General features: G+C 45.3%; 1 protein-coding gene across 6 annotated transcripts in view; it reads left to right on the plus strand.

The window, feature by feature from the left end:
- LOC100644350 overlaps positions 1-19,696 on the plus strand; it is a 259,551-nt gene that overhangs the window by 199,885 nt on the left and 39,970 nt on the right. For all 6 annotated transcript variants that reach the window (XM_048414106.1, XM_003402158.4, XM_048414107.1 and 3 more), the window contains 5 exons: positions 1,260-1,324; positions 6,632-6,883; positions 12,239-12,556; positions 16,046-16,343; positions 16,768-16,913. In XM_048414106.1, coding sequence (XP_048270063.1) covers positions 1,260-1,324; positions 6,632-6,883; positions 12,239-12,556; positions 16,046-16,343; positions 16,768-16,913 — 1,079 coding nt within the window. The remainder of the gene's footprint in view (positions 1-1,259; positions 1,325-6,631; positions 6,884-12,238; positions 12,557-16,045; positions 16,344-16,767; positions 16,914-19,696) is intronic.

The following is a 19,696-nucleotide window of genomic DNA, read 5'->3' on the forward strand; positions in this document are numbered from 1 at the left end:
ACGTTCGTGTCACACGAGCTGACCGAAGTTTTCGTAGAGATTTCTATCGGGCTCGCCTGCAAAGTGTCCGATCGATATAGCGTCGAGCGAGATAAAAAAAAAAAAAAAACGCGGAAATGGCACTGGGACTGAGGTATCGTGGTTTCCGGTTGATCCGGCGAAGTTTAAACGGCAATCGCGGTTTCATTTCTATTCGAATACGAAGAGCACCGGGTAAAGATTCGACAAGTCGCATCTTTTGCTTTCCATACGAAGATCATGGAAGAAAAATATGATAAATACGTCTAAGATTTTCTGATTTTCATATTACTTTATGACTAAAAAGTACATAGTATTTTTACACGACATTGTTGAAAATGAAAGCAACTTGTTAGATCGAAACACACGAGTCTTTTAAAAATAGCTAACAAGTTGACAAAGCTTTGCGAAGCTTTGGTAAAGGTACGAGCATTAGGACATTAGCCATCTAACGCTAAAAGGCTTATATTTTATGGGCGAGATCGGACATTATTATTTCAAGCAATAATCAAGATAAAAATCAGGAAATCAGAAAAACTTGTACTAGCGTACTTTTGATCTAGATATCAAATTAAATGTTAGTTTTTTCCAAGATATAAAAAAGAAAAATTCTGTGGTACTTTATTCGTATGTATGGAACATTGCTTTTTTGAAAGTAGGGGAATGGTTAACGACAACGAAAGAAGTAAAACCTGTCGTAAAAGAGATAGTCCTGCAGGTATCATAAGAGCAACCGCAAAAGTTAGAATCCTGAAGGAAATTTCTTTAATAAAAGTTACACGGCGCGGAAGAACGGTTATCGAATGAATTTTTCTAATCGAAGACAGTGCGAAATAAAAACTTTCCCTATAGCTTAGAAAGGGGCGCGGTTAATTTCCTATAAAAAGTTCTTGTTACGATAGGCGATTAGGCGAATCGGATTTTCTAGAAAACAGTACGCACAGACGAAAAAGAGATTTCGTTCGCCGCGAGGTCGATTGTTCGGTTCGATCTCGCGAATTTCGAAGCTCGTCGAATTTCGAGGCGGTTCTCGTTAAGATGGTCGAGTCCTCCGTTAATCTCGAGGATGAGTTCGCGTCGTCGCCTAACGAGAAACGAAAGAGAAAACAAGGAATAACGGGTGGTGGAAGGGGGAGGGAGGGAGAAAAGAATCGGGAATAGGGGAAAGCGTTCTAATTCCAGCGAGCGATATCGAATGAAAGGCTTGAATAAGAGAAAACCCCGTTTCCGTTCTGTTACAGAAAATCCTGCTACCGTTGCGTCGTCATTCACGAGAAGCACTCGAACGTTCTCCAGTACAAAGAAAGTAAGTACAATTCTCAAAGAACATTGGAAGATGCCATTCCCCTTTCTCCGTTTTCTTCGGTGGTACTCCTCGTCCGGGGTCCTCCGCTACCTTCCTCTCCTCCTGGCCGTCTCGTTGTCTTCGTCCTCGGCGACCTCCTAATAGCCGTTGTTTCGCACGATCGATAACGATTTGCCCGGTGCCCGGGGCAAATCCATTCATTAATTAGAATGCCGATCGGTAATTAAAAGCTCGAAGATGACGAGAAGGTGGACAACGAAGGGGGTGAGAAGCGGATAGCAAGGCGTAGTTGCCGGAACAATTCTCGGGGAAGAACTTAACGACTTTCGTTCGTTGTGCAAACGGCAGAATGACGATAGGAACGAGAGAAACGACGACATAAGAGACGGAACGAAACACCGGGCCGATGGTTCTGCTAATTCCGAGCCGGGGCCGCTGAACCTCGTTTACGATGGAAAAGAAATCGAGAGCACTTTGCCGGATTCTATCGTGCAATCAGCCCTGTGTCTCGTTAATACACCGACGACCGAATGGATAGCGAAGTTTCTGGGACGTGATAATGGTTCTCGTTGCCGGATATTTATCGAGGATCGTTATGTAGATCGTTGCAGATTATTGCGCGACATCGGTTACGCTGTTCGGGACCGAAACATGGCCTCCGCTGTGCGGTACCTTCGGTTCTCTGTCGCGTTTCCAACGCTTTGCTTTCCATTAACGCGACTGCCGGTATCTCGTGGCTTGTGCGGTCTATTCGTCTAAGGCGTCTATGTTTCGCGTCGAGCCCAAGGTAAATGGAAAATCGAGGCAGAACCGAGAAAGGTTTTGAATATCTTTGCTGGCTATTTTTCCCTCTATTCGGATACCTGGAGCTAAACATTTCTCGACTTAACTCATGGCGATACGTTTAAGCGAAAAGGATACTTGGAACTCGAGTCCAACGAACTTTCAAATTTTTGCTTTGTTCCACGTAGATTTCATGCACCGGCCGGAAAAGATATATCAACGTCCTGTTGTTTGCGGACTCGAAGTGCTCGCAAAGTCGGTACACGCTGAAAATTTCGCGTGGTTACGAAGGATTTTCATGAAAGTCGTTGAATCTCGAACCAGTCAGGGTCCGCTTTGAAGCGGTGTGCTCGCTCGAAAGGCGCTTTTACCTAGGATCGCGCAACGAAGTTTCCTGATAATTCTATTCGCCCCAACGTAGCTCATAGACGATGGCAGCCTCTTTTTTTCAAACCCGCTAACGACACTTTGATCCTCCGACTGTGGTCGTAAGTGATGCGCTTCGCGGACAGGGGAAACGAGCCGGTCGGAGCGGTGGAGGGGTTCACGAGACCAGGGTAGTAAATATGGATCCGGATAAAAAATGGGTTAGGCGTGGATGAAAAGCGTGTGCACGGTCGCATAGGTACTGGCTCGTTCAAACGAGAAAACCTCAACCATTCGGCAATGGAGATGATTCTCGCTTAATTTGTAATAATCCTTGATGGTTTATCTTTAAATTTTTAATTTTCATGTGTTTTTACCTTGGCAAATATGTAAATGTTTCGGGTTGTCTCAATTTCTACTCGTTTGTTTTTTTTAAACAAACACGTTACGTTACTTGCATCAACGTTGCACAGATCTATAAATAATAAATCCAACGTTCGACGTATTTTATTCACCACAGAGATTCCTGTTTCTTTTTTCACAAATTGCGAATTGTTTTAATAGGTTCATACGCTCGGAACAAGATCTCGAAAAGTTCGATAATCGCCGTGGATCCCGTGGGAATTATTAACTTTCGTTCTAACCGTGAGTTGACCGGGTTCACCAGCTTGTCCAAAGATTATGATTTCCTGAAACTTTCTCCACCGAGATTCATCCATTCGAAAACTTGGATATTTTTCTACCCGTCTGAACACTCGAACCTTTAACGTCGACCATTGTCAACGATCGCAAAATATCGACTCGTGATTACCTGACTCCTAAAACGGATAAACGAGAATCTGAAACGACCTATATAGGGACAGGCGAGACTCGAGAGAGAGAGAGAGAGAGAGAGAGAGAACAATGCGAGACAGGTGGAGTTTGGCACTCGAGCCAACCTGAAGAGGAAAGAAGAGGGTGGATCCGTTATATACAGGTTAAAAAAGAAGAACACCGACCTCTGGGTACCGCCCCCCTGCTGTTTCGCGTTCGCATTTTTCGACGATTTGTCAAAGTCCCTCGGGCCCCTCTTTCTCTCTCACTCTCGTCCACCCTCCGTCGCTCTCCTTTTTTTTTTTTTTTTTTTTTATCGGATTTTAATCTGCATAGTGTCACACCGGAGATACCGTTGCCTGCAGGCTGCATTCGGACCGACAACTGGCGGGAAAATGTGGGTCGTTTTGTGGAATAGAAAAGGAGAAAAACGAGGAAGAGAGTTAGACAACGACAAGGTGAACCGAGGAAAAGGCACGTCACGCTTCGGGCAACTAAACGAATGGAAACTCAAAGTTTCTCGATCGTTCTGATACATCCGAGAGGCGCCACGACGTTCGGAACGAAATACGATCTCTCGTAGCTGGTTCGTTATCGATCATTCGCTTATTTGCCCAGCTGCGGACGTTCTCCACAACTCGAAAAGTCTGATTACGTTTGTGGAATCTTGGGACGAAAGTAGGACGGATTACGGTGTGTCGGGAACAATATCTACCCCGAAGGAGTTCGCATGCGGTTTTGAAAACTCGCGCGATTGTTACTCCTTCCATTTCGACCTACCTCTCGATTCTAGAGAGTAACGGTGAAGTTTTTGAAAGGAATATGACATCGTTCCGATAAAGAACAAAAAAAAAAAAAAAAAAAAAAAAGAAAGAAAAGAAGGAAAAGAAGGAGGATTATACAAAGAACGTGGCCGTATTTGTCCTCCAGAACGCGGCCTATTTTCCTCCGGCTACCGTCCCCTGCCGTTCGTTAGAAAAATTAACTTTCCTGTCCCTTTCTTGTTCCGCCCCCGCTCATTAACTACACATACGCGGTCGCCAAATAAAAACGTAAGTTGCTGTTCGCTCGCGCCAGAGTCCACCGAACGGAGGAAAGATTTTAACAAGCTGTCGGTTCGTCGGCGTTTGCTGGCAGCCGGTTCGTCGGAAAGTTTAAGAGACGGAATTACCGTCAGCGGCGGAAAGCGCGCTTTAAATTTAATTGACCGCGAGCGCGACCGGATAAAGAAGAATCCGGACTTTAACTTATTCGCCGGACGAAACACGAGATTGCGCCTTTTGCCGCCTTGGAATTCTCGAATTATTTCGCTCGCGTATGACCGATTCGAGGAGGCACGGAGTCCGACGTTGCTCGATCGAAAATCCTGTTAATCCGTAAATCTAGAGAAAACTTTATCGACCGAACATTTTTCGATAGGCGAACTCTCTGCGAAGGTGTGGAAATTGGAGAGAAGGGAGAGACTGATCGAATTCATTTTAATTTCGCTAACGCCACCCTCTTCCGCGATACTCTCTTCGTTCGGGTTTGTCATTCGTGACTGACGAAAATAAAGCGCGACTAATTAATCAGTGGGACATACTTTCGGAAGGGCAAATTAATTATGTTGAAACGACGGTTGGACGCAATTTCGTGGGGCGCGTGGCGCGACGCAGCGGGGTTGGCAGAGGGAGTCAGTCCTAATAACGAATAAATGACAATGAAAATTTGAAAAGCCGGCCTGGCCGGGCCGAGTACAGAAACAAAAGGATGATACGAAGCCAACATTCACGCGAGAATAAATAAATAAATGAGCCAACGGGAAAAATAGCGAGGGAAACTTGGAAACGGGAGAAGGACACGACATTGCACTTTTTCCATTTCCACGCTTTGAAAATTACATCTGCCTACCTTTTTCCCATCAACTTGCTCTCCTTTCTCTTTTCTTCTTCGCTCTTTTCATTTCCTATCCCGTTTTCTCGATGATAGTTCGCACAGCTGTTTTTCTCGCTCACGGTCAATAATAAGGATGCTCGAAATTCTTTTCGCTAAATTTTGCGGTCATCGTAAAGTAAACGGAGAACGAACGTACGAAATAGCCGAAAGTCGCTATTCGAATCACGTTGATAGAAACTTACGGTATGACTCTTGAAAATACAATCCGATGTCGTGATAAACTACCGTAGAGACGAAACGCCAGCAGATTCGAAGATAAACGACGCGAAAGCGAGGAAAGAAGACACTGAAACGACAACGATTGACAACGGTTCGATGATTTTTAACCCTCGCGGATGATTTTTGCCAAGGGAAAGCTTTTCCTACCATTGCCCGTTTGAACGTGTACCGTGTTACGCATTAGCCGATCGAAACAACTGATTCGCGCTCGGTGAATAACAAAGTGTTCTGGTACGACTGTCCGAAAGAAGCAGATTTATTATCTAAACGTTGTCAGAGGAAAGAACGTCGGTGGCCGTTCTACTTTTCTCAAACTATGGCAACACCTGCGCGTGGAAAAGTTGTCCGAGTGGCAACGCCTAGCGTCTCGCCACTTTTCCAGCCGAAGAGAAAGAAATCGCGGAGAATATCCTTGGTTAAAGTTACTCCCGCCTATGAACTTCCTACTCAAGAAGATTCGTCATCGTCTGCTTACCTCGTACACCCCCCGTGCCATTTGCCCTTCCCACGAGGCCCGACTTCCTGTCAACCTCGGCCTGTACATGGAAAAAACTTACAGCCGTTCGACGAAAGTTAATGCATCCTAGTGTGCGTGTGTCACATTCACGCGCCACGGTAAGATGTTGCTTCGAATTGTTGCGCAACTGCACCAACGATAATTTATAGATAGTTACGAATTGCACGACAAGATGTAATTCCCTAGTCAGAGTGTACGATACAATGCCGGAGAATACGAATGATAAAATATTTCTGGAACGAATAACTCTGTATTTGGAAGAGAATCTAACTTTTTCAGGCTGAATTATTTATACTATTATCAATGTTCTTTCTTTATAGCAAAACCGTGTGCATAAGAGTTTATAAATGTTCCTCGCTGTCTATTATTATTATTCGTTCAGATAGTGGGCGATGTATAGACAAGTCGATTCGATCGACGGGAGTACGATCAATCGGTCGCTGACTAAAGTACCATTTCAACATATAGAGTTTAAATAAAGAAGGTTCTATCGTGGAATAATCGACATCTATTTCCGTTACGGTAAGAATAACGAACAGTCGATAATGTACGTTATAAGCGCAATTTCGAAATAAGCGATAGGATCGAATATTATTACTTTCCTACATGAACGTGGATGAATCTAGCTCCCTAATACGAAATTGAAATTGAAACGTTCCCATCGATTGTTTCAGCTTACTGTCACAGCAGAAATTCATTGTCATCACTGTGCTCGTACATCACGGGAGATGCCCTGCTCTATTCGATGTTCCGGGAGGAGGCTACACCTGTGCCGTGTCCTTTTCGAGGCCCCATGACCTTCTCCTATAACCGCGGTCACGGAACTTGCTCGGTACCCGTCAGCAACGTCGACACCTGCACCGACGATAGTAGATTGTTGTTCAGATACCAGGCGTGTCCCGATATATCCGCTTCCGAGAGCGCAGGTAAGTTTTTTTTCTCAAGATTTCTCTATCTTAAGGTACCTCGTTTCGCTCGTTTACCAATTTATATTATTATCATTATTATTATACTTGATTTATGGGCCGATGCACAGTATACGCGAGAAAAGAAAAACGCGCGAGAAAGCGAAAAATACTGACTTCAAATATTTGTACAAGATATTTTTGGTAAAGAGATCGTTTCACCGAACAAGTGGAAGTAGTTAAAATTTAGAATATTTCGGAAAGCGGAGTTGACAGTTTAGCCTGTGAACGACGCATTTATTATAGTTCTAATGGCGATTTCGAAATCGAAGCATTACGACTCACGGTTAATCTTTTCCACTGTATCGATGGATTCATGGGAATCGAACGAGCCCTCGACGATATTCATGTTAGACGTTACAACGTTAGAGATGAATACCAAATGACTCGGAGGGTTAACGACATTTATAGTCCTAGCCCGTTCGAAATCGTCACACTTAAGAAACCATAATTTGGGGAGCACGTTCGGCGACAGACACTCCAAACTTTCGACAAAGTCTCCTCCAGGCCGTACGCTCGATTAATGGTTCAAAGGGTCAGGGGTCGGGCAACGATTAGATGTGATTTTCGTCCGTGCATTCGTTAGTCGCGGCCCGACACGAGGGAGAGCTCGATTTCCGGAGGAGGGAGCGAACGTTTGCCATTAGACGCACATCCGATAAGGGGTTTGCCGAGCTAACGATTTCTGTGGTGGAAAATTAAACGGAAGGACGGCCAGGAAAAACGATAAGTCGCCGCCATGTCGAACCTGTCACGTCCCTCTTATCGGAGATGGCTGGAGAACGATTCGGAAACCACGACGTTTACGTGTCGTCCTTGGTATATTAATGTTTTAAGAACGCTCCCGATTCGAAGGATGATTTCCAACAAATACTTGCGAATATTTCGAAACAACGAAACGTAGAGAGAAAGAGGGAGAGAGAGAGAAAAAAAAAGAAAAATGAAGAAAAGAGAAAGAGAACAATCTATAAAATATTCTAGATAATTTTCGCGTTAAAGCACCATCGGTCGAAGAAGCTGTTTCTCGAAATACGAAAATACGGGATATTTTGAACAAAATGCCTTTTATGAAAGAACCTGTACGTCGTTGGGGTAGAACGAGGTACAGGGTTAAATGGTCGAACGAGCTGAGAATCATCCCTTTCATTTCCTAACGAAGGTCCCCGCTCGCAAAACCACCGACTCGTTCTGCTCCGTTTGGACTTCGTTAAACTTCCGTGGCGGATTGAACGCAGCAGGAGTTCTCGATCGAGAGGCAGGCGCGAACAGTTTCCCTATTTTCGACGGGCTTTCGTCGTTTTTCCAGCTAAAGTACCGCGCGATCTTAATGGACGAACGTACGAACAAACGAATCAAGTAACAAAGAAGAGAAGTTTCACAGCTCGTTGTCTTTCTCAGCAGTTGGCAAAAAAGTTTGCCAGTGACACGCCTGCGAAATGTCAATGATTCGACGTTCCGATTTTCTCGAGACGATTCGAGCAGTTGTTGAAACAAGGAGTCTAAACGAAATTCTACAAATCGTTCGAATCTTTTGCCCATACGCGTGTAATACTCGGGAACAACGATGTACGAGTAACAGAAGCGTATTTTGCAAAATGCGATCGCGACACTACACGAAGCATAGGGTATCGCGTATCGATTTAACTTTGGAAAATTCGGCGCGTGATCGACTGGGTCCCAGCTGCCAGAGGAAGATTCGTCTCGTCGGTTACAACCGACCGAAATTGTTTTTATTTTGATGGACATTTTAGCAGAAAACGCTGCACCATGGCGTATCGCTGTTAAATCGAATTAACCCCTGATGCGAAACACACAGGCAAACATATAAAAAAAAACACAGTAAACAAGGTAGAACAAGCGAGCATGGCGTTGCTCTTTTAGGTCCATCTCGCTCGCCTGATCTTTGTATTGACACGTTCGATGCCCATACGCGTATCGGATGTACCCGATAATCGTAAACAACGAAAAGAATCGTTTTTACCAAATTACGTCAAAACTATGACGCGCGTGTAACGAGTCCTAGTGACCTCAAAGGCGATCGATCGTCGTGGTAATTAATAAGATCGACTGGATAACCGAACCGGCCGAATAGGAACCCGTTCACGTGCACTTAAATGGTGCGTAATGTAATTTCACGAAATTGTTCGCGTAATATCCCGGCTTTGAGCCGGCGATGATTTGCTGGGGAGAGCCAAATGCCTCGCTGGCTATAACCCTGGCCCGATATTAAATTGAACGCGCATCCGGGAAAGGAGAGAAGTAAACTGTGCGTCGATGCCGCTTAATCCCTTTGTGGAGTGTTAGCCGATGCGAATTCAGCATAATTCAAACTTAATTAAGTCACGTTCGTCCCAAAGCGAGTGAGAAATCCAGCCTGATGATCCGTGGTGAATGAAACCGCGGAATTTATTTAAAGCCGATCGATTTGCCTCTGTCGCGACAAGAAATTTTCTAACGGTCGATATTCCCCTTTTATTTGTGTGTTTTATTTGTGAAACTCCGCGAGCCCCGAATAGATAGGTCGCGTCAAATCAACGAGGTAAATAAATAAGGGGCACGTACAATGCAACATGGCACGTAAGATGGCGCGGAAAAACGTAGCGGCTTTAAACCTTGCCTCGCAGAACGAGAGGAATTTTTTCTTTTTACTACGCTATGATTCTCGCGTTTACATATAGCGGCGCAAAGTGCACCGAAACTGTTTTTTCATAGAGCATCGTATCGCTTGAGTACGCTAAAAACTGTAGCTTTATACCCCGTGCAACGTAGTTTCGGACAGTACTTAGCAGCGTCGAAGAACATTATACGTTTTTTCGTATTACGTCGCGCCAAAAGCGTTTAAGCGATCCTCTCTTTTAACGTACGCGCGTACACACACACACACACACACACACACGAGATAGTTGCTCCTGATGAATTACCATTTTAGATTTACGATTCGATAAACGGAAGAACATGAGAAAGCGTATAAAATCAAAACAACGTTCCTAGTGATTACCGCGATACAGATGAAACAATATATCATCCGGTGAATACAGTATATCAAGTGAAAAGTCGCATAAAAACGTCGAAACGAAGCGTGAAAAACATTAATCAAAGAGGCGAGAGCTTAGTTCAAATGAATTGTAGAAAGTCACACCGTGAATCTACCTACGACTCCCCCGTGCGATTTCCCTTTTACACCCTGACGCGGATTAACCTTTATCACGGTTTAATTCTATTCTCCCTACGATCACGCCACTTGCTGTTTTATTTTCCTACATATCTTAAATCCATTCTAGCGCAGCCGCTGTTTTTTTTCTTTTTATATATATATAGCACGGTGTAGAATACAATCGAAGCAAATGCTAAACGATAATAAACGGAATAATGAATCATAAACACGTAGAAACCACGGTAAAGGGGAAAAAGGACAGATATGTGATAAGAAGCTTAAGGTCCAATGATCGATGCGACGAATAAAAACAGGCAGGATGTACATCGGAGACGGAGGATAAGGCGTGCAGCTAGCCGTTCGAGAGGCGTAGAAGGCGAGCAAGGTTGGCAAAGGAGGATCGTCGACACGAAGAAACCAACAATTATCGGTTCGGTGCGGCGAAAACGCGACTTTCAAGAGGTCACGGCTAAAGAACGCGATTTTATCGGCGCATCTGCTCGACTGGCACCTTTCTCCTCTCTCCTTAACCAGCGTCTATGCGACGAGGTTTTTCAGAGAGAAGCAGCCAGCCAAGATCTCATAGACGCGTATCTAAATCACATCTCGCGGAAGAGTCGGCTACCACTTTTTCCTGACGTTTCTTTCTCCTGCCCTCTCCGCCCCGCCGGTGCAACCCCTCGGTTCTCGTCCCTTCGTCCCCATCCCCGACCATTCCTCTTTCGCTACGCTCCTCTTTCGCTCTTCCTCCGTACTTTTTCTTCTTGCCTTATTTCTCTTCGTTCCTGCTCCGTAGCCGGCTTCCTTTTTTGATCCCTGATCCTTCGGGGCGAGGACGCCGCGAGCAATTTGCGAGGATTCGAACGAAAAAGCTCGTTCCCCCGGTGGCGGTCCTCGCTCTTTTGCTCGTCAGCCGGTCCAGATTCCGGCGCATACGGCTCAGTCTCGTTTCCACGAGTTCCCGCGTCGAATTTGATCCCCGCCGATAGATGCAGAGATCTCGCGCGAATCCTGCCGCCTTTCCGCGTCTAGCAGCCTCCGCAGTTCGTCAGCACGAACCCTCTGGCGAAAATTACTCGCTGCTCGTCGTGATGAACGGCGGATCGTTTTTCTCGGATTAGACTCGAGCTTTGCAACGCTGCCGCCGGATGAGAACAGTGCCGGTCGACTGTCCTAAGTAACGTGGGGCTGCTTTTAAACCAAAGTGAAGGAATAGTCACTCGATAAAAGGTGGTTGAAGCGAAGTTTTCTCTACATATATTAAATAAGAGTGTAAGAGCGCGTCGTCGCAGATTACGATGTTAACGATAGTACTCGGGAAGAAACATTATAAAATTTAGAAATCAAAGGATTTAAAGCTTCGGGCTAAAAATTGTATTTATTGGAAGAGAAATAAAGCTATAGGTTTTACATTGAAAAGCGCAAAAGTTTATTACAATGAATTTATGGCATGTTTCGAAGAATTTGATTTGCATATGATTGGTTTCGAGATGGCTTTTGTTGGTTTAATCGAATCACTGGACAATGGAATTACATACCTTGTTATCGGGCTTCTGTGGGATTAAAACTCACTTAACGTTAGTATTAATTCTCTACAAATTGAACGATACGTTCGGCCAATAGTTGGTATACAAGTAGTACGAGAGTGCTACACGAGCGTGTACTGCTCGTTCAAACGTAACTTTTATCGTGGAATATCCTATAAATTACAGCCGGTCCGGCGAATATGTCGAACATGGGAAAATATTCGTCGGTTCTCCATCAGCCGGCAAAATTTTATGAAAATAGACGCGTAACTCGTTAGGCACTCGCCTTACCGAATCGAAATTCATTCTCGTGATTCGTGTCAGAAATAAAAGGCACGATGATATACCTTTGCCGGTCCGACATACGATCCTTCGCGAATCTCCAATTTCATCGATATCCTAGGTGAAAAGCTGTTCCACGGACGATCGTTCCGCGAGTAAACCATCCCGAACTGAGAGTTGGCGAAAAAAAAACGAGTGCTTGCGAAATCGTGTCGAACGAAATTTCCAATATGCGCAAGTGCGCAATGCATCGTACAAAGAGGAAAATCGCGGAGTGCGAAACGACAGATGACACGCGACCGACCGACCGGTCGTCCATATTTACGATGAAATCGGTTATTTTGGCCGTTTCAGTGGAGGAACTGGAATGCCTGGCCACCTGGAAGGAGGGCAGCAGCCGTTACCTGGTGGGCCGTTTACATCACGGACACGCGTCCAGTAACGAAGATCGATACCGATGCTTCGTCTACGAGAAGGCCGGCCAGACAGTGCAGAGTAATCTACACAGAGCTGCCATGGGCATAGGAGCCATGGATCACGATGTCGGTTTACAGAGTGGACCGGTGCCGGAGGGTGCGGCCGAGATCTACCGGGTGGCACAGAGCGGTGACGCCACTTGCAACGGTCTGTTCAGCCCTATGGAAGGATCTCGAACCATGACGCTGATGAAAGGTACGTGGGTTTCTGAATACGATTGATTTTCAAGAGAGAGAAATATCTTTCCTTCGAATAAATTGTCTCGAATAAATTTAGCTACACGATAAAATAGATTTCTTTAGGTAATTCGTCTTTGAGTATTTGGAGAAGGAGAAGCGTTCGTTACAGATGGTGTTTACTTCCGTAAAAGAATTACAGGAAGAAGCGTATTTTCCCAACTTGTATTCAGAGTTTAACGATTAGGTTAAATTTGGCGTCGAGGCAAACGAGTATGGCGGGAATAAGGTCAGGTTACGAAATACACGAGAAAACTCGGTAGAAAAGAAGGAAAACCTGTATCGTCGGAGGAATCACGGTCTGAAAAATTTATCTCTCTCGCAGTGTCATTAACGGGTCGTGTCAAAATGGCGGATCCATAGCGCGAAGAAGGAATATTTACACGCTACTCCACTTCCTCGGTACGTTTTTCTCTTTTCTTCGGCCCTTGCGCGAGCGCGCGCCACCCAACTTTTCCTCTTTCTTTCTTTCTCTCTTTTTTCTCTCTTTTTTCTTCGGCTTGCACTTTCTTCCTCGAGAGTTTGCTAGCCCGTATCTTACTGCGTACAGTTTCACGGCAAACTTCGTTAACGGATTTCACTCGAGTAGATTTGTAGAGTCTTTCGCTTTAAGCGGCGCCCCGCAGCCTCGTCGCGGCGTGGGCGCGCCACTTTCTTTCCCGAATCGTTTTTAGTCGAGCGAGAGTCGCCGACACGCGGATAAAACTGTCGGTTGAAGAAATGGCGAAGGTGGATGCAGGCAAACGGTCAAGACAAGGGGTTTGCTCGCATCCAAGCGCGCCACACAGCGTCGGTTCGCTGCTTGTTGTAAGCACCCGTGTCGTTAATATCTCAATTCTTCTTGTGGAAACGGCAGCGGAGAAATAGGAAGGGAGCGACGCCAAGAAACAGCCCGGGAAATGGATTAACATTAAATCTTTTCCTCTCTTTCTTCTTTCCGCTTGGTTTCCCTCGCGGCTGTTCTCTCTCTTCCTCTCTCTCTCTCTCTCTTTCTCCCTCCTTACTCTCCCTCAATCCTATTCCTTTTCCTTTTCTATCTGCTTCTCTCCCTATTCCTCTCTCTTCCTCTTTCTCTATCCGTCGTTGAGTACCTCTAACTGCACCCACAGGCCGGCTCGAAAGTTTGTTCAATTAGCCTGGACTCTTCCGCAGAGTCAATACCCCGGGAAAATTACTCGGCTGCGTTTTCATAACTGCTGAAAACGTGCGGTTTAACCAGCGAAAGGGAACTTAGCAGAGGCCGTAGACCAAGTCCGAGACAGGGAGAGATGTCTTGAAACATGGAGGAGAAGAGCCTCCTCCGAACCGTGTTCCATGCCACGAGGCCCTTCCCGAATAGGCAATTACGTCGGCGAACCTGCTCGTTAATCGAACGGACGTGCTCCGAAATTTCCGGTGGTAAGCTACGTTCGATAATATTTGGACAGCATCGACTGGACAAATAAAATCACCTGATCGATGTGCTGTCACACGAGACAACCGTGTCCCTTCTCTGATTTCATATTGTTCTAACCTAATGAAATTAGAGGAAATTCGAAAGAGGCGCAACAACCACCAGTTATACGTGGAAACTTGCAACGTACCGATTAACGGCGAGATTTCTGTGATTTTACAAACTATAATTACCGATTTCGTTAAAAGTTGCAAGGGAGTAAAGTTAGTTGCGAGCTCGGCGCGTCACTCCGCTTCATTATTGACGAGCTGGAACTTGCACGTAGCTCGGAACATAAATATTAGAAATCAATCGCGACATCGGCGGATCTCTTTCAACGTTCTGGGCTGAATCGTTTGCAGTCAGACCGATACGACGGAGTTACAAATTCAACTTTCCGTCAGATTTTTATCGGTGTCGTTAAAATGCAGATTGGCAATACACGACGGGGAACGGGAAAAATAACGGAAAGGGTCGACGCGGACGGGGGATGTGCTAGGGTGAAAAAGGTACGTGCGAAATCGAAGAGAGAGAGATGGATTCACGGAGAGTGAAAGAGAACCGAGGAGGAAAAAGGCGGCGGCGCGCGGCCTGATACCACGAAAAGATAAAGGACGACAGCAAGTAAAACAAGGGAAATGCCATTCGATTTTTACGATCACGGAATTTGTATCTCGCTCGTCCGCGTCGTGGACTTATCGAGGGAGCCGCTGAATTATTTCCATTCTTTTCCAGGCTGTGCAACAATGCTTTTACGTGCCATAAAACTGCCCGAACGTACACTCTGTCAATCCTCCATTCGTGAACCTTACCCCACGCTTCTTTCCTTATCATACTCTTCCTTCGGTATTTCTCCTTTGAACTTGCCCCATCTCTTTCTTCGTATATCCCCATCTTCGTCGTATTTTCCCATCCTTTTTCCCTATACTTTTTATATCCTGCCTTTTACCCTTCCGTCGTTACAGCCCGGCTATTCTCTTTTTCTCCCTTCCTCTCGTGTCCCATTCTGGCATCCCTTTCTCCGTGCTTCGCGATGTCCTCTCTTTGTCTCTTCCTATCTCGCTTCATCCCTGGCTCTCTTCTGTGTTCCGTTTGCTCCTTTTTCATCTATCTACCAGCCTATAGACCGCGTTCCTCTTTTTTCTCGATGCTCGTGCTCGCTCCCTCTTTGTTATCCATTTTCCTGCGTCAACCTTTTCCCCTCTACCTAACACCGTCGAAGTGGCTCCTTCTCACGTCCGGATTTTACACCCCCGAGCCAGAAGTGGAACACGTTGCGAAGTTTCTAGAGAGAGAGAGAGTGAGAGTGAGAGAGAGCGGGGGGGCGAGGAAGTGGGGAAGGGGTAGCTCTAGTGGACTGGCGAGATACTCGAACGATTCTGTTTCGCTATCGAATACCTGCGTCGACGTTTTACCGGCTGTCGTTTCGTAACGTCGAGGACTTTATGAGCCAGTGTGGGCTGACTGCGAAATTTTCGGAGATCGCCTCGTCCCGTTCTTCTCTTTCGTTCTTCTTCGTCGATCTCTTCTTATTTCCCGCTCGCTTAATTCTCGAGCTCATTGAAATGGTCGACGATTCTCGTCGATCGACGCGAGAATGCAAATATCTGGATCAAACTACGAAAGCGTTCATCCAAAGAGTACGGGAGTGCGTCTTGCCGGTTGAATATTATCGCGATAATTCCGTTCTTACGGCTATTAGACTTCGTCTCTCGACGAGAATTAGAATAGAATGAAAGCAACGATTCCAAGGTCGAGTCGATTACGCTCAAAGTCTGGCGTTGGCCCGTGCCACTCTCAAATATTCCATCGAATCGGCGGAAACGAACCGTTTAAGCGACGCGGATAAAACGAACGAACGAACAATCGGATATCGCAAAGTCCGTATTCTAAATACGTTTTAAAACGAAAGGAGCTGTTCCGTTTAACGCCGGTAGCGAAGTTCAAAGAGCGGGAGGGCAACTCGTGGCAACAGTCCAATCAGCATTAAATAAATTGGTTTCCGTACGCTTTCAGTCTCGCCACCCGGCCAGTGCCGATTTCCCAATTGGTTAACCGGCCACTCTAGCGGCGGACTGACCTGGCACACCCTCGACCTGACCAGATCTTACACGTTCCATCCTCGGAACGCTTCCCTGCACGTAACCAGATCGAATAGCAGTTCCTCGAGATTCGAAAACGGTCCCCTAGACGGACAGTACGTTCCAGGTCAAGAAGATCAGGACGTAAAGATCTTATGCAACAGCATCAAACAGTCTAGCGCTGCTCAAGCGATGACGATGACTATGTTGGTCGCGCATTTCACCGTCGGTTGGTGAGTATAAACCGCTTTCGATCGCTAGTATAAAGTTTGTCTGTTCTTGCATGTTTGTTTTGTCGTTTGTGTGCCACGAGCGGTTAAAAAAAAAAAAAAAAAAAAGGAAAAATTTTCATCTTTCTGTAAAGGAAAAAGAAAAAAAATTGGAAGCTAAGGACGCGAACGATAAAAATGGAAAAAGTTCGAGTCTGCGAATGCAGGAGCGGAAAGAAAAAGGAAAAAAAGAGCAAAGAACTCTGCCGATAAAAGGAAAAAAGAATACAGTGTTTTGAGAAACGGGTTGTGCCGGACGCGCGCTACAATCGCGGTACCATTGTCAGAGTAAACAGTGCTGTTATTGTTCGCGTGGCGAAACGTTTTACCAGTCTTTTACAGGGCAAAGGAATGTGCGGTTTTTATTCGGTATTCTTCCTGTTTTCAGTCGGAGCGGTTTCATGTGCATGACGTTCTACCGAAGGGACGGTCACGTGATAGAAGTGCAAACCGGAAGCGCCGTTTCAAGGCCGGAAGAAGCTTGCAGCACGCCCCATTTTCAACAGCACAACATACCCTTCCTCACCTTAGTCAGTAAGTACAATAGCGTTGTCTCGATATCGTTCTTCTATCCCGTTGATTCGTTTCGAATTCGGGTCTGACCACATTTGTTCTTTTCTACTTAGAGAGCGCTATCTTACGTAAGCGATTCGAATTATGTCAATGACTTTTTACGAGGATAATAGATTTGTTATCGGCAGTATATGGAAGTGGGAGGTTATATCATGTAGATCGTGAAAAAGTACATTGCTCGAAACAATTACGGTGGCAGCCCTATTTGTCTTCGCTTCGTTCCAAACTTCGTTCACTGGAACGAAATCTCGTGATTTTGCGTCGCCTTGATTTCGATACCTGCTCCTCTTACGTTCGCACGTTTCGTTTCAATCATTGCCTTAAAATCAATCTTTATCGCAGTTCCGTTCGAATAACACGGCAATGTACGTATGTATGTATGATTTGTTCGTTTCTGTTCATTTTGTTCGTGCGATAAAGCCATTCGTGGCAACTTCACTTACTCCTTATTGTTTTAAACAGTGTAATTACGATTGGTAATTGTGAAATGTAAAAGGCGATCGTCGAATACAGTTTCTCTCGGCTTGAGTCGTCGTTAGGTCGTTTCGCTGCGGTGCCGTGACGGTAATATCGGGCTCTAGCGAGAGGCAAAAGTTCGATCGCTCTCGAAAGAGTAGGTTGCCCGGTTACGCTCGATTTGCGTGACCCTTGAATTTTATTAGCTCCGCGGAAGAGGGCCAGAGTCCGAAAAGAGAGAAATATCAAGCAAGAAAAAAAGAATGTTGGCTGCCGGAAACTGCCTCCAGTGCCGATAAACCCCGGAGAACTCGAGCTACGTGGAAAAGTTTCTGGTAGTGCGCGGCTAGAGGATTTAGTGCGGCAACGTTGTTGCCCCGGTTGGAAAAGCAGGACGGTGGTGTGAGGCTTGACCGATACCTTTTGTAATTTTCGATCGATTTAGATCGAGAATGTTTCTACGTTTCATTGGCGGAAGGAGCCACGTAGCGATGGAATTGACTCGATACCTTTCGAACAACGTTTGGATAACTCGGAACCGAATCTGTGAAGCTTTCGGAAAAAGAGCTCGCGCAATTTGTTTTCTAGTCAGATAGCCCAATTATTACGAAATTCTTATTTACTTTCCTATTTACTTTTTATTTGTTGTCAGACTGAACAATTTTGTAATTTTTTTACACGTATATATCGAAAATCCACTATTTTACGAAACGCCACGGTTGTACCGAAGTTTCATTAACGTTTTAACAATATTGCGAAAAAGAATATGGTTTTCGTTCGATCCTTGTTCGAGGACATTGCTAAAAGTTAAGAGCTCGGTTGATCGAACGAGAAGGAGAAAAACGAAAGGAGAAATAGGGCAGCGGTAGCCTCGGCGATTTGTCAAAATCCCATGAACGACTTCTAAGTTATATACCTATCGTTTGGTCGGAACGGCTACCTCTAGTTCCTTCGACCGATCGGAATGTAGGCGAGTGTGAGCGTACTTCGACACATACGGTAACACGACGATGTATAGCAGTCAGTGCACGCGTGTATGGCTATGTTATGCAACGGGTGGTAAACGAATCTTCCTGGAGAAATTCAATTTTGTAGGGAGCTGGTGAAGCGCGTCACGAAAATCGTTGAAACCGCACAAATATTTTGTTTCATCGTTTCGACGATGGTTCGTGTGGTTTGGTTTGGTGGCTCTGTTTGCCGATCACCTCTTTCTTCATTTGTTTTTTGTTTCTACATTTGTTGCCAGTTCGAGGTGTATCGTGACCACAGGCCGGGGGTTATTCTTTTTTAATCGAACCGTTGCGGTTTCGCCCTTTTGATTCTCGTGTCAAAAGCGCTTTATCTGTCGATCTTTTTGCATTGTAAAAACGTGTCAGGATCCTCGTTGATCCGTAAGAACGTCGCGCAACGTGTTGTTCAAATTTAGGAAATTCCTTCTTTAAAATTCGTAATAATGGCCGTTAATAAATTACGTAGTAACGAATAAACGAAGATATATTGTGCGAGCCATCCGAAAATCGGGACAATAAATAACCGGGAGAATTCTTTTTCCTACGTACAATGTGTCTTAACTATTCTCCGGTACGCTTCTGTATCACTTTCTATTTTCCCTCGTTCGATATCCTGATGAAACCTTTTCGTTTTTTACGGATCCGCGTCTCCTGTCCTGCGAAATATTCTTTGAAAATTTTCAAAGAAAATATCCCACGTAGCCGGTTCATTCGCCTAGCTTCCCATCTACAAGTGCAGCCGATACGAATGCAAGCTGCGATATACGTCTGGTTGGTCACAACGAAATATCCTAGCCCTGCGACGATCCACCTTTCCGAACTAGCTTCCCTTATCCCAACACCTTCTTCGTTTCTACACCTTTTCGTTCTCTCCTCTTTTCGTTCGTAGTCTCCTCTTCGCCGCAACTTACACATCTTCGGGGAATGCTCGGTTCCCGAGGGTCGGGTTTGTAATCCCGTGGGAGTTATTGGATTCGGTTTGATCCAGTATTCGTTCGCTCTACCTCCCTATTCGATCTTCTCGCCTTCCTCCAACGTCTGGCCAGCTTCGATTCCGGAAGCACGCTTCCGATTCTTTTCTTTTCTTTTCTTTTTTTCTTTTTTTTTTTTTTTAATGAGATCCGTGTTACTAGAGCTAATTAATCGCACAGTCCCACACGATTGCATCACGAACAGCATTACTCGGCTTCGAAGCGCGTATTGGAAACTGCTTTCACCGATGTGACTCGGTAAGATAAGACGAATTCGTTGAAACCGGAGAAAATTCAAAAACCCACG

Source organism: Bombus terrestris, chromosome 18 (assembly GCF_910591885.1).
Source record: "Bombus terrestris chromosome 18, iyBomTerr1.2, whole genome shotgun sequence".
Lineage (NCBI taxonomy): Eukaryota > Metazoa > Arthropoda > Insecta > Hymenoptera > Apidae > Bombus > Bombus terrestris.